The sequence below is a fragment of the Dendrobates tinctorius genome, unplaced genomic scaffold (assembly GCF_039654945.1).
Source record: "Dendrobates tinctorius isolate UK_male_01 unplaced genomic scaffold, ASM3965494v1 ptg000065l, whole genome shotgun sequence".
NCBI classification, from domain to species: Eukaryota; Metazoa; Chordata; class Amphibia; order Anura; family Dendrobatidae; genus Dendrobates; species Dendrobates tinctorius.
The window spans coordinates 33,646,554-33,660,960 of NW_027361733.1; the positions used below are offsets into that span (position 1 = coordinate 33,646,554).

A 14,407-nucleotide genomic window follows, 5' to 3' on the forward strand; every position below is an offset into this window, starting at 1 on the left:
GTAATCTATTAGTATACTAAATCTTTCTCACACATGCTGTTGCTTAATTCTATTCCTCCCATTCTGTAATTTTTGCTTTTCTTGCCCAGATGTAAAATCTGCATTTCTCCCTGTTAAATACCATTCTATTAATCGCTGCTCATTGTTCAAGCTTACTTAGATTGTTCTGAATTCTTTCTCTGTCTTCTCTAGTGTTAACTATCCCTCCTAGCGTTGCATTGCCTGCAAATTTGATCAGTTTACCTTCAGTTCCCTTATCTAGATCATTTATAAAAATATTTAACAACACTGGGGTCAGGACAGAGCCTTGTGGTACCCCACTTAAATCACTCTTCCAATTGGATGTGTAGCCATTTGTCACCAATCTTTGAGTATGATCCCTGAGCCAGTTATAAATCCATCTAACCGTAACCTTGTCAATCCCATACTTGATGGTCCTTCTTGGTATGTTGTATCTCAGCATTTCACTAGTTGGGGTTCAATTCAATAAGGCCATTTTTCCATATAGCTTTCAAAACAGAAGTGGCCGTTCTTATCCTTTAAGGTTTATGGAACGCCCATAGCCTTAATTAGAGAGATCAGTTTGCCAGCATGGACATCACTCCATTGAATTTAATGGGGAAACGTTTTTACTGACTTTCACTTAGTCAAATAGCAGCTCATCTCATTCTTATCTATAAGACAATCTTGTTGTGGTCTCCTTTAAAATGTTAAAATATGGTCCATTTTTTTACAGCAAGAAGAAATATATGAAATGTTGATTAACCGAAACACAAAGTGGACAAATGGACATTAAAAATTTTGGTTAAAAGAAGATAAAGTACATACGCAGAACTCGCACACCGTGCTTGAGGGACTGTATGCGGCTGGGTTCCATAGACATGCTGAGGACGGTCTGTTGGCCACCGATGGTGCACACTTGGTTCTCCTGATGTGCCTGCTTTACCATTATGATAAGCTGATTGGCTATGATGGTGTTCAGGACGGAAATAACAACCATTGGAAACACAAAGGAGAGGAAGGCGTTAACCTGAAAAAAAGCAGACAAAAAACAGTCAGACACGAGACGTTCAGGAAGACAAATGAAGCACTCTATAGGGGTCTTGCCTCAATATGTAGAAGGTTCCTGAATTCTCCTCACCTATCATGTCTCAAGATGAAGTATCTTGTTTTTATGTTCTTGTTTCCTGTGCTCACAGACTTTCCAATTTAGTAATGTCCTGTATGAGAGCTCCCAACAGGAGCAGGCAAGAGAAATGACAACTGTTCTGAACATATTTCTGCCTTAAAAAATTGGATAATAAGAGTCAGTGATAAGGGGTCATAAAGGAGCGCTTAGGAAGCAACCCAGGGGCAGACAAGGATGTCAGTTCGCCACCGCAGCTCCAGCCGAAAACCTCCAATGGAGGATAGTAGCTATTTAGGCAACAATATGGCGCTGGTACTGTACATGTTCACTAGACTGTATGGTGACACTATTATTAGACATTGTTTGGTATGGTGATGTGTGCAATGTATGGACATATACCATACGAGAACCACCAACATAGGGTATTGCCCAAGGCATGGTTCAGCGAAAGACCACTCTAGCTCCTGTTCTAGAAGTGGTCAGTCATTTATGTGGCCACAGTCACACTGCACTTTTAGCATTGTGCCATCTAGTGGCAAATAACCCTCCAACCACAATGTAAGAAGACGCGGAGATTAAATATATCAAATCCCATTCACTATAACGGACCACGGTGACATTATTAAGTGTAATAATTCAGTAGCTGGACAGTGACAGAGATAATAATATAAAATTAATATGACAACAAATGGAGATGAATGGTCGATATTTCTGCAGGAGCCATGTAATTAAATGTAAAACTAGTGAGCAATCCATTATAGGACTCAGGTTTATGCCCAGTAGGTTATTAACAGGCCAGACGTGTGCGCTGCTACTCTGAGAGACTTCACTTCACTGCTAATTGCTGCTGGGTTAATTGGTTTATATAAATGTTAATTAAACATGATGGAGCTTTGGCTCCTGCTCGTCCTTGAAGACAATATAACGGAATCCCTGAGTGGGGAAAGGAGAGCCAGGGGTACAGTCACAGTAATTACACTCAAAACTAAAAAGGTGACCCAAGAGGCATAGCTCGAAACGTCTGATGAATGATCTAGAATAAGAGTGATCCTCAAGCCATCATGCACCATCACTCTCCTCATGAACCTCAAAACCATATATTGCTACCACTGGGTCTGCACCGGAAAATTGGAAAAACTGGGCCTAGAGGGAGGACCATGGTGATCCACATAAACATGGTCTAGGATAGTAAAGCCAGTGGTGATGTAGACAGAAGGCTCACTGTGACTCCTTCATCTACATAACTAGGTTCCTGGTGTCTGGAGTGAAATGGTGTTTGTAAAAAAAAAATCATCTAATATTTTGGGTATACAGCTTACATGCAGATCTATGTGTCTGGCAGTTACAGACTATAAACAAACCTTGTATAGTCTGGTCCTGGAATAATTATGGCCCCCTAAACACATTCAACTAAAATAACACAATCTTGCCGATTTTGGCCGACCATCTGATGTGAATGGGGGCCTCCAGGTTGTTGCTGAATGTCTGAAGAATGAAGGTTCCAACAGTTTATTTTCTCTTGTTCTCAAGAAAGAGAAGCTGCCAACAGAGCCATCTGGCAGTGGCTTTCTCTCCTCACCCCAATGAAAACACAAAAATGCCTTTATTCAGGAGATATAAGCGTTTGGCAGATAGTTCATTCATGTACATGGCTAGCTTTAGGCTATGTTCCCAAGATGAGCTTTTGGTGAGTTTTTTACACTGCACATTTAAAACTTAACAAAAGCTCATCTTGGGAACTTAGCCTTATGGTCTCCAACCACTTGATTAACTTTTTTTTTTCTTTTAACCAAGAATATTTGCAAATAGCATCTTTTTTTTGGGGGATGCATGGAAGCGGTAAAATCTCAGCTGAAAAAGGTCAAACTTCAAAATTACTATAGAGAACTGAATATATTTCAGTTCAGAATCAGAATGTAGACTGCCATTTACATAAGCCTGTATTCTGTCTAAGGAGGACCAAGCATAGCTTGCCATAAAACAGCCTATGCCTGTTGAGGGTCTGATTCAAAACCTACAGTTATGGTGAAAACTATGTACACCCTTTCAATTCTATAGCTTTTATATATCAGAACATAAAAAAAAACACGCGACAAATTACACCATGTCATTATTTAACAAAAAACTAGGCCAAAATGCAGAAGCGGTGTGCGAAAAAATAAGTACACCCTTACTGCTTCCATAGGAATTAAGATGTGTAGTAGCAGACAAGCTGTGCTAATAAAATTGTTCATCTTCAAGTGTGAGAACGTCTATAAAAGCAGAAGTTTTGTCGGTTGGCTGGTCTGGAGCATTCAGGCATGAATTAACACAATGCTAAAAAGGAAAGATTTCATTGATCTTAGAGAAACAATTGTTATTGCCTATCAATTTTGGAGGATATTATAAAGCTGTTTCCAAATAATTAAGAGTCCATCATTGAACAGTAAGTTGGAGTTAAGTGGACATCCTAGCAAAATTACCCCCCAAAGTCAGACCATGCAATGCTCACAGATCCATATCGTATCATTCTGGGCCAGCTTTCTGTCAGGGTAACAAGACGGCAGCTTTTTCAAAGGGAATCTGTCACTAGGCTTTTGCTACTTCATCTGAGAGCAGCATAATGTAGGAAAAGAGCCCCTGATTCCAGCAATGTATCACTTAGTTTACAGGGTGCAGTAGTTGTGACACAATCAGTGTTCTTAGATGAAGCATGTAGCAGAGCTCAGAAAGCAGACCCCGCCCACACCAGGTTCCGCTTATCACAGGAGGGGGGGCGGAGTCGGGCCAGTGCTCACATGCCAGCTAATCACAGCAATGATAATGTCCTGTCATGTCGGACGCTGTTCACACCACAGCATCCGGCAGGCAGAGGTAGTTCCACCTCCAGCCACTATAGCCTCAGTGGCGCCGGCCTGATCTTCAGGCTCTCGGGGGTTAATCCTGCTGGAGACCAGGTTGGATGGTTAGTCACGCCCACGGTCTTTAAATAGTCATGCTGGCCTATGGGCGTCGCCGATTATAGCTTGTGTTTCATACCAAGTGGTTCCGGTCTGGAGTGGAGGTGTTCAAGAGAGAGAGATTCATATCTGGTGTCGTATGATCCGTCGTTATCCTTTCTCCTTCCCATATTTGTGTTTAGTTGTGCCCTGTTCACATTACTGTTTATTCCTGTGTGTGTGCGGCGCAGTGCAGTTTAAGTTCTCCCTGTCTGTCATTATTTGTGTGGGAGCTTTGGTGGTGACTTCTCACTGGGTGGAGGGTGGAGGGTTAAGTGCAGGGCTGAGCAGGAGATAAGGAAAGGTCGGAGGCTCAGGCATTTGCACCTTCAGCAAAAACCCTGGGTTGAGGGTCAGACAGGGTTTCCCCTAGTAAAGGGACACCACAGGGGCCCCGGGTATTTCAGCCTTAGTTGAACTAAGCCCCCGTGACATGTCCTAGTGATTAAACCTTCATTATAAGAATGTTAGGGCTGGCGGAACGCACAAAATAATAAAGATGGTAATAAGGTGCGTTCACAGCCCGGGGTCCAACGTGCCAGGGTGGTAAACTGCTGCTCAGTAATGGAACACATCTGGGTTATCGTCACCCGGTGTGTACAGGGGCGGACTCTGTTGCTTCAGAGAGCCGCACTACCGCTGAACATAAATGCCGGAGCCTGATAAAGCTCACAGAGCTCGGCAAGGTAAACGCTCAGTATCAGGTCACAGAACTCAGCCCCAAGGACACAGGGTCAGAGTCGCTCTAGACCTACTAAGCGTGTGGCGTCGCAACTGCGGACGCCACTAAGTGACGCTGGCGACTTTGGAGTGTCGACCAAGTAAACCGTGGTGTACAGATCAAGCCACCACTTGGCGTTGATGCCAGTCTCTGACTCTGCCCCCTACTTGCTCCTCAGCCTGGGCGCTAATAGGCTAGGCTACACAACACATGCGTACCAAGGGTAGGGGTTTCCAATGAGTCATTCACCAGAGACATTCATACATGCATACAACTCTCACTCCACATGGTCTAAATTTCTCTATATTAGCGCATGGCCGAGCGGCCATGCAAACCTTTTATAGCTGTGTCCTTCCAGGACCTTCCTAACCTTTCTGATGGTCCAATCCGAGCTGGAGAAGGACCTGAGCATGTGACCTCCGATCTCCAATGAGAGATCGTCCCACGGGCATGCTCAGTGGACTGAAAGGAGGACTTAGTCCCTGGAGTAGCTCGCTGCTGACCAGCATGCGTTGCTATAGCTGGACCAGAGGTGGCAGCAGCAACCAAACCTACAGAACTGGTCTGAGCAGAGCGCATGTATCAACGAGTCTGCTGAGCAGCCTCCTCTGCGGCCAGAGAGGAATGGGAGACTGCCAAATGCAAGGCTCAGGATTCCTGCTGTGCAGTGACAGGAACCCAACGCCTAACATGGCCCCCTCCCCTCTGAGCCTCGCTACGCTCAAATGCCGCAATGAGAAGTGGAGCGCGGATGTTCTCCACTGGCTCCCAGGTCCGAGCTTCTGGACCATGACCCTTCCAGTCCACCAAATAAAACTTTTTTCCACATACTACCCTGCATCCCACGATGGCATAAACCTCAAACTCGTCTGAGGACAGGTCTGATGTTCCGGCAGATGACTCGGAGAACCGAGACATGTGGACCGGCTTAAGAAGGGACATGTGGAAGGTGTCAGAGATAGCCAAGTGTGGTGGAAGGGCCACCCGATAGACCACAGAACTGATCTTCTCGAGGACCTTAAAGGGACCAATGTAGTGAGGAGCGAGCTTAGTCGCCAGGGGAGAAGGTTGGAGCAGGACACTGGTGTGCATCTGCGGAGACCCTCATTCTCTCCTTAGAGGCCCGAATAGCATCCTGGGTGTGGTCCCAAATATCACGTGCCTCCACCACCTAGTCTGCCACCCTAGAGTCGGTGGAAGACACTGGCATGGGCACTGGGACACGAGGATGTTGGCCGTAGGTAAGGAGGAATGGGGTTTGGCCGGTGGAATCGGCCACAATGGTGTTCAAGGCGAACTCTGCCCACGGCAACAAGGATGCCCAGTCATCCTGCCTGGCCGAGACAAAATGTTGGAGATATGTGACCAGGGTCTGGTTGGCCCTCTCTACCAACCCGTACGTCTCGGGATGATAGGCCGAGGAGAGATTCAGCTCAATACTGAGCAAGCGACAGAGCTCTCTCCAGAACCGAGACGTGAACTGAGGATCCCGGTCACTGACAATCTTGTCCGGCATGCCGTGTAACTGGAAAACGTGTTTCACGAACAACACTGCTAGGCCCCGTGCGGAAGGTAGCCGAGAGAGAGGCACCAAGTGCACCATTTTAGAAAAATGGTCGGTGACGACCCAAATTATTGTGCTGCCACTGAACTTGGGTAGACCCACCACAAAGTCCATGCCAACCATCTCCCACGGCCTGTCCACCACGGGTAAGGGGTAATGTAACCCAGCGGGTCATTGCCGGGAAGTATTCTTGGCGCAGGAGACGCATGCCTGAATATAGTCGCTGACGTCACGGGCCATATGCGGCCACCAGTATGTCCTCGCCAAAAGCTCAACTGTGTGCTTTGTACCAAAGTGTCCACTCACCTTGGACGCGTGAGCCCAAGAGAGGACCTTCGGACGCAAATGGGCAGGGACAAAAGTCTTGCCCGGGGGTAGAGAGTCAAGGGCGACTGGAGCCACCGTCCTCAGGCTCTCAGATGGTACAATTAACCGAGGCTCCTCCTCCTCCTCTGCTGACACCACGGAGCGAGAGAGTGCATCGGCCCGGTCATTCTTCTCACCGGAAAGAAAATGTAGGGTGAATTGGAACCGGGAGAAAAAGAGAGACCATCGGGTTTGGCGAGAATTTAGCCGCTGGGCGGTTTGTAAATACACTAAATTTTTGTGGTCAGTGTAGACTTGAAAGGGGTAACGGGCCCCCTCCAGGAGATGTCTCCATTCAGAAAAGGCCAATTTCATGGCCAGCAACTCCCTGTCATTAATGGATTAGTTCCTCTCCGCCGGTGAGGTCTTAGAAAAGAAGAAGCAAGGGTGCTTCCGACCTTGAGCGTTCTTCTGGAACAGGACCGCTCCAGCACCGACGGACGACTTATCCACCTCTAAAATAAACGGTTTATCTACATCGGGGCGATGTAAAATGGGAGCGCTGGCAAAATGAGACTTAATAGAGAGAAAGGCCTTGGAGACCTCCTCTGACCACAATTTAGGATTTGCTCCCTTCTTGGTGAGGGCCACCATGGGAGCTACCAAGGTTGAGAAGTGATGAATAAATTGGCGGTAATAGTTAAAACCCATAAAGCGCTGCACCGCCGTGAGGGAATGAGGTTCCTGCCAAACTATAACCGCCTGTAGCTTGGCAGGATCCATGGCCAATCCCTGGGCGGATTGATATAGCCCAGGAATGGCAAGGACTCCTGCTCAAACACACACTTCTCCAACTTGGCGTAGACTGAGTTTGCCCGTAGGAGGTTGAAGACTTTGCAAACATCTCTCCGGTGGGAGTCTACATCTGGAGAGTAGATGAGGATATCATCCAGATAGACTACAACCGAGGTGGTGAGCATATCCCGGAAGATGTCATTCACAAAGTCTTGGAAGACGGCCGGAGCATTACAGAGCCCGAAGGGCATCACCAGATATTCATAGTGCCCATCCCTGGTGTCAAATGCTATCTTCCATTCGTCCCCCTCACAGATGCGAATCAGGTTGTAAGCACCCCGCAGGTCTAGTTTGGTAAAGACCCTAGCTTCCCGCAACCTATCAAAAAGCTCCGATATCAGGGGAAAAGGGTACTTTTTCTTAACGGTGATGGCGTTAAGACCCCTGTAATCTATGCATGGACGTAGTTCTCCGTTCTTCTTCTGCACTATTGCTGGACCAGAGATAGCAGCAGCAACAAAACCTACAGAGCTGGTCTGAGCAGAGCGCCTGGATCAACGAGTCTGCTGAGCAGCCTCCTCTGCGGCCGGAGAGGAATGGGAGTCTGCTGAATGCAAGGCTCTGGATTCCTGCTGTGCAGCGACAGGAACCCAACGCCTAACAAAGTAAACAACAGCACACATCCGAATAAGTGACACATTGCTGAATTCGGTGTCTTGGCTGCTCCCTCATGCTGGCCTCAGCTTACATAGGAAAAGCCTACTGCAGTGATTTCCTTCATAGACCAAACGATTGTGATTTGCTCATTAAAATCATTTTGGAATTTAGCTATAATGACATTTCTTTTAATTTTTATTTTTATCCTCCGATAATCCCTTTTTATAGAGGTGTGCATAAATGAATGTCCACAAACTTCATGCTGTAAAGAAGAGAGGGCCACAATTCCATAACAATGTGAGAGACTGGTACAGTCATACGGAAAACGATTACTTCAAGCTATTGCTGGTACAGGTGGTGCTACATACTACTGATTCATGGGGTATACTTAATTTTTGCACTCACTGCTTCTGCATCTTGGCCACGCATTTGGTAACTAAATAACGACACAGTGTCATTTGTGATGTGTTGCTGCTCATCTGAGGTTGCATTTATCTCATTTTAAGACTTTCTAAGAACCAGATTTTTTTGTTACGTCTTGATGTGAAACCATAGAAATCTCACAGGGTGTACTTAGTTTTCTTATGAATTACTGTTTATATAGATTCTTCTATGTTAGAGCATTGGATAAAGTACAACTCCTCTCTCACCCACTGTGCCCTCATCTCTGGTAACCCTCCCCAATCACATCTCCCCCCTCCATCATGTGCTGTCTGTTTCATACGGTGTGAAATCTCCCAGCTTCCCTTATCGGTAATGAAATCCTGATTTTTACAACATTTTGATTTATCTTGAGATCCTAAACAAACACTCAGACATGTTCCTATCAATGGTCTTAGTTGGAGGTTGGACCACAGGCGTTCAGCATGAGTTTTGAGAAGAAAGATGTCTTCCCCGCAGGATGCGTTCTTTCTACCATGTCTGGGTTTTAATAACCTGTTTTTGTTCTCATCAGAGGGTCAGATGAAAGATCCGCGGCTCATAATGTCTGGGAATGATTTCTACATCCACTGCTGCATTTTATGCCACCAAATCCACATACATCTGAGTGATAACACACTCGGCCCTGCTACTTCTGCTACTGCTATTTAACTCTTTAGGACAGGAGCCTATACAGCTATACCTAAAGTTCTAGGTAAAAATCAGACATGACTTATTGTCATTTAGCACAACCTCTAACAGCACAAACTGAACTCTGCTACATCTGTAGTTACTGTGATACAACGCAAACATCAATCATGCCGATGGCTGCTGTGCTGATATCTTTGCTCTTAATGACCCTTTGCTGTTTTTTGTGCATATGCAATGAATTCTGCCTCCACACCTGACTATTAATCCATCTCAGGAGTGCACAGGCAGCAGAGCCTGGTTAAAGATGTAGCAGAGCTGAATTTATTGATAATTGGTTTATTTTTTGTACAAGTTTTACGTGCAGCAGATCATTGAAAAATCAAATATTAGACAGTGTAAATTATGAATGATATTTTCTAAATGACAAATTCAGGTTTGCAGCCTCCATTTGTAGAGATGTTATGTGCCTGATTATTGTGTTTCATTTAGGGTTGGTTCACATGAGCAGCAGTTAGAGTTTCATTCAGAAAAGTGGGATGATTTTTTTCTCACTTCACATTCGCCTGCTGTCCATTTGTCAACAATGTGCTGTCCGTTTGTCATCCGTCTGCTGTTCATTTGTCATCCGTCTGTTGTCCATTTGTCATCCATCTGCTGTCCATTTGTCATCCATCTGCTGTCCATTTGTCATCCGTCTGCTGTCTGTCTTCCGACTACTGTCCATTTGTCATCTGTCTGTCATCCATCTGCTGTCCATTTGTCAACCGTCTGCTGTCCATTTGTCATCCATCTGCTGTCTGTCTTCCGACTACTGTCCATTTGTCATCTGTCTGTCATCCATCTGCTGTCCGTTTGTCATCCATCTGCTGTCTGTCATCCATCTGCTGTTCATTTGTCATCCATCTGCTGTCGATTTGTCATCCGTCTGCTATCGGTTTTTCATGCGTCTGCTGTCTGTCATCTGTGTGCTGTCCGTTTGTTATTCGTGTGATGTCCTTTTTTTGCTTTTTTTTTTACAGTAGCAGCTATTAATCATTTATTATTATTATTATTATTATATTTATTATTATTTACAGCTTTCTATGTTATTGAACTGCAATGTATTCGTAAAAAGTGGATGCTTTATTGTGGCTTCGTGTGGCATCTGATTTTTCTAATCCTCCATATACCTGAATGGGAGAGTTTCATCCTATTTACAGAAGAAACTAATGCATGCTGCAATCTTTATCACACGATTAATTCAGTAAGAAAGCCAGCTCACCAGACAAGGCATCTTTAGACATCGGAGCACGGACCCGCTGTGTCAAGGCATGACTAAGGGTGCCAAGTCACCAGAAACGCGTTGATAACACAAGCATCTTCATTCTCTGTGCTGGCATTTTAACCTCGTATTGTGTATGGATTGAAGTGAATAAAGAAAATACTATTTTTTCACTACATCGTGGAGCTGGACAATCTTTCCTTTTCATGCTACAATCTTTATCACACACAGATTTGGTTAGTAAAAAAAAAATCGCTCATCTGCACTTTTTTCACAGACTGCACTTGGACCAAAAATACAGGCATACGAATGAGCCCTATCTGTGATTTTACACAGCAAACCTTCTTTTCAGCTGTTCTTTCATTAAATCTGATTCTGGGTAAGTTTCCTGACAACATATACAGTGACATGTAAAAGTTTGCACATCACTGGTCAAAATTACTGTTATTGTGAACAGTTAAGCAAGTTGAAGATGAAATGATCTCTAAAAGGACGAAAGCTAAAGATGACACATTTCCTTTGTATTTTAGGCAATAAAAATAATATTTTTACTTCTTTTACATTTTAAAAATTACAAAAATGAAAATGGACAGATGCAAAAGTTTGGGCACCCTGCATGCATGGTTAATACCTAGTAATACCTCCTTTTGAAAGAATCACAGCTTGTAAACACTTTTTGTAGCCAGCCAAGAGTCTTTCAATTCTTGTTAGATGGATTTTCATACATTCTTCCTTGGAAAATTCTTCCACTTCTGTGAGATTCCTGGGTCGTCTGGCATGCACTGGTATTTTGAGGTCTAGATTTTCAATGATGTTCAGATCAGCGGTCCGTGAGGGCCATTGTAAAACCTTCAGCTTGCGCCTTTTGAGGTAGTCTATTTTGGATTTTGACGTGTGTTTAGGATCATTATCCATTTGTAGAAGCCATCCTCTTTTACACTTCAGCTTTTTGTTGAAATTTCATTGAATCCATTCTTCCCTCTACCCGTGACATGTTCCCCGTGCCATTAGCTGCAACACAACCCCAAAGCATGATTAATCCACATCATGCTTAATGGTTGGCGTTGGGGAGATGTTCTTTTCCTGAAATTCTGTGCTTTTTTTTCCACACATACCTTTGATCATTGCAGTTAAAGAATTCTGTTTTAACCTCATCTGTCCACATGACTTATTTCCAAAATGCATCAGGCATGTTTATATGTTTTTTTGCATACTTCTGACGCTGAATTTTATGATAAGGAAGCAGGAGAGGCTTTCTCCTGATGACTGTTCCATGAAGACAATATTTGTGTAGGTGTCTCTGAACAGTAGAACAGTGTACCACAATTCCAGAGTCTACTAAATCTTTCTGAAGGTCTTTTGCAGTCAAGTGAGGGTTCAGATTTGCCTGTCTAGCAATCCTACGAGTAGCTCTCACTGAAATTTTGCTTGGTCTTCCATTGCGCAGGCGCCGGGAAAGGTCATAGAGGCCAGGCACTTGCGCACTGCAGTACTTTGCTCTTAGTAGACAGAAGAAAAGGAACATTCCAGCTGATAAAATTTCTTGCTTTATTGAAGAATTAAAATGCAATACAGTGGCTTTCTCCTCATGAATAAATGGATGTGCAGTGAGACACCAGCTACGCGATTTGATCCTACATGGATCTTTATCACAGCTAGGATCGAATCGCGTAGCTGGTGTCTCAGTGTCTCACTGCACATCCATTTATTCATGAGGAGAAAGCCACTGTATTGCATTTTAATTCTTCAGTAAAGCAAGAAATTTTATCAGCTGGAACGTTCCTTTTCTTCTGTCTACTATCAACTATCGTTGGGTCCAGACGAGGTTCCGTGCTGTGGCTGCGGTTGGTGAGCTGGCTAGGGCTTTTTTTAGCCCATTTTTTTTCTATTTGTAGTACTTTGCTCTGCCTTCAACAGGGAAGATAAAGTACGCCTGCGTCGGAGCCACGACAAGCAGCAAGGAGGAGGACGTCGTCATCGCTAGATGGAAGGCACCGGACCCGTAGCTGCGACACCCATCGGACCGGACCTCCCCTTGATGAGTATAATCTAACTTGTTGTTCTTCTCTTTCAGGTTACATCGGGGGCTTATCTAAAGCATTCTGTAATCTACTATATAATTGTCTAATTCTGTCTGTCTGTCTGTCTGTAATGGAAATCCTGCCATGCTGATTGGTCGCGGCCTGACTGCCGCGACCAATCAGCGACAGTTGCTTAGTCGTCGTGGCAACATGGCTGCATTGCTTATTGTACAGGCACATTACAGCCGTTAAAGGCATCACTGCTGCATAGCTCATTACACAGGCATAGTCCTGTACATATTCTGGAGTACAATACATTAGGTAATTAGGTAACAGTAGAACAGTGACTGCAGCTCTGGGTGTAACTTGCGTACAATACATTAGGTGACAGCAGAAAAGTGAATGCAGCTCTGGGTGTAACTGGAGTACAATACATTAGGTAAGATTTGAACAGTGACTGCAGCTCTGGCTGTAACAGGAGTACAATACATTAGGTAAGAGCAGAACGGTGACTGCAACTCTGGGTGTAACTGGAGTACACTACATTAGGTAACAGCAGAACAGTGACTGCAGCTCTGGGTGTAACTGGAGTACAGTACATTAGGTAACAGCAGAACAGTGACTGCAGATCTGGGTGTAACTGGAGTACACTACATTAGGTAACAGCAGAACAGTGACTGCAGCTCTGGGTGTAACAGGAGTACATTAGGTAAGAGCAGAACAGTGACTGCAGCATTGGGTGTAACTTGAGTACAATACATTTGGTAAGATCTGAACAGTGACTGCAGCTCTAGTTGTAATAGGTGTATAATACATTAGGTAAGAGCAGAACAGTGACTGCAGCTCTGGGTGTAACTGGACTACAATACATTAGGTAAAAGCAGAACAGTGACTGCAGCTCTGGGAGTAACTGGAGTACAATACATTAGATAACAGCAGAACAGTGACTGCAGCTCTGGGTGTAACTTGAGTACAATACATTTGGTAAGATCTGAACAGTGACTGCAGCTCTAGCTGTAACAGAAGTATAATACATTAGGTAAGAGCAGAACGGTGACTGCAGCTCTGGGTGTAACTGGACTACAATACATTAGGTAAAAGCAGAACAGTGACTGCAGCTCTGGGAGTAACTGGAGTACAATACATTAGGTAACAGCAGAATAGTGACTGCAGATCTGGGTGTAACTGGAGTACACTACATTAGGTAACAGCAGAACAGTGACTGCAGTTCTGGGTGTAACAGTAGGACATTAGGTAAGAGCAGAACGGTGACTGCAGCTCTGGGTGTAACTTGCGTACAATATTAGGTAAGAGCAGAACAGTGCAGCTCTGGTTGTAACTTGCATACAATACATTAGGTAAGTGCAGAACGGTGACTGCAGCTCTGGGTGTAACTGGACTACAATACATTAGGTAACAGCAGAACAGTGACTGCAGCTCTGGGTGTAACTGGAGTACAATACATTAGGTAACAGCAGAACAGTGACTGCAGATCTGGGTGTAACTGGAGTACACTACATTAGGTAACAGCAGAACAGTGACTGCAGCCTCGGGTATAACTTGAGTACAATACATTTGGTAAGATCTGAACAGTGACTGCAGCTCTAGCTGTAACAGGAGTATAATACATTAGGTAAGAGCAGAACGGTGACTGCAGCTCTGGGTGTAACTGGACTACAATACATTAGGTAAAAGCAGAACAGTGACTGCAAATCTGGGTGTAACTGGAGTACACTTCATTAGGTAACAGAAGAACAGTGACTGCAGCTCTGGGTGTAACAGTAGGACATTAGGTAAGAGCAGAACGGTGACTGCAGCTCTGGGTGTAACTTGCGTACAATACATTAGGTAAGAGCAGAACAGTGCAGCTCTGGGTGTAACTTGCATACAATACATTAGGTAAG

The 14,407-nt window shown here is 44.5% G+C and overlaps 1 protein-coding gene across 1 annotated transcript in view; it reads right to left on the minus strand.

Moving 5' to 3' along the window:
- Positions 1 to 14,407, minus strand: part of NTSR1 (neurotensin receptor 1) — a 287,502-nt gene that overhangs the window by 106,850 nt on the left and 166,245 nt on the right. The window contains exon 2 of the mRNA XM_073580933.1: positions 829 to 1,030. Within this exon, the coding sequence (XP_073437034.1) occupies positions 829 to 1,030 (202 nt within the window). The remainder of the gene's footprint in view (positions 1 to 828; positions 1,031 to 14,407) is intronic.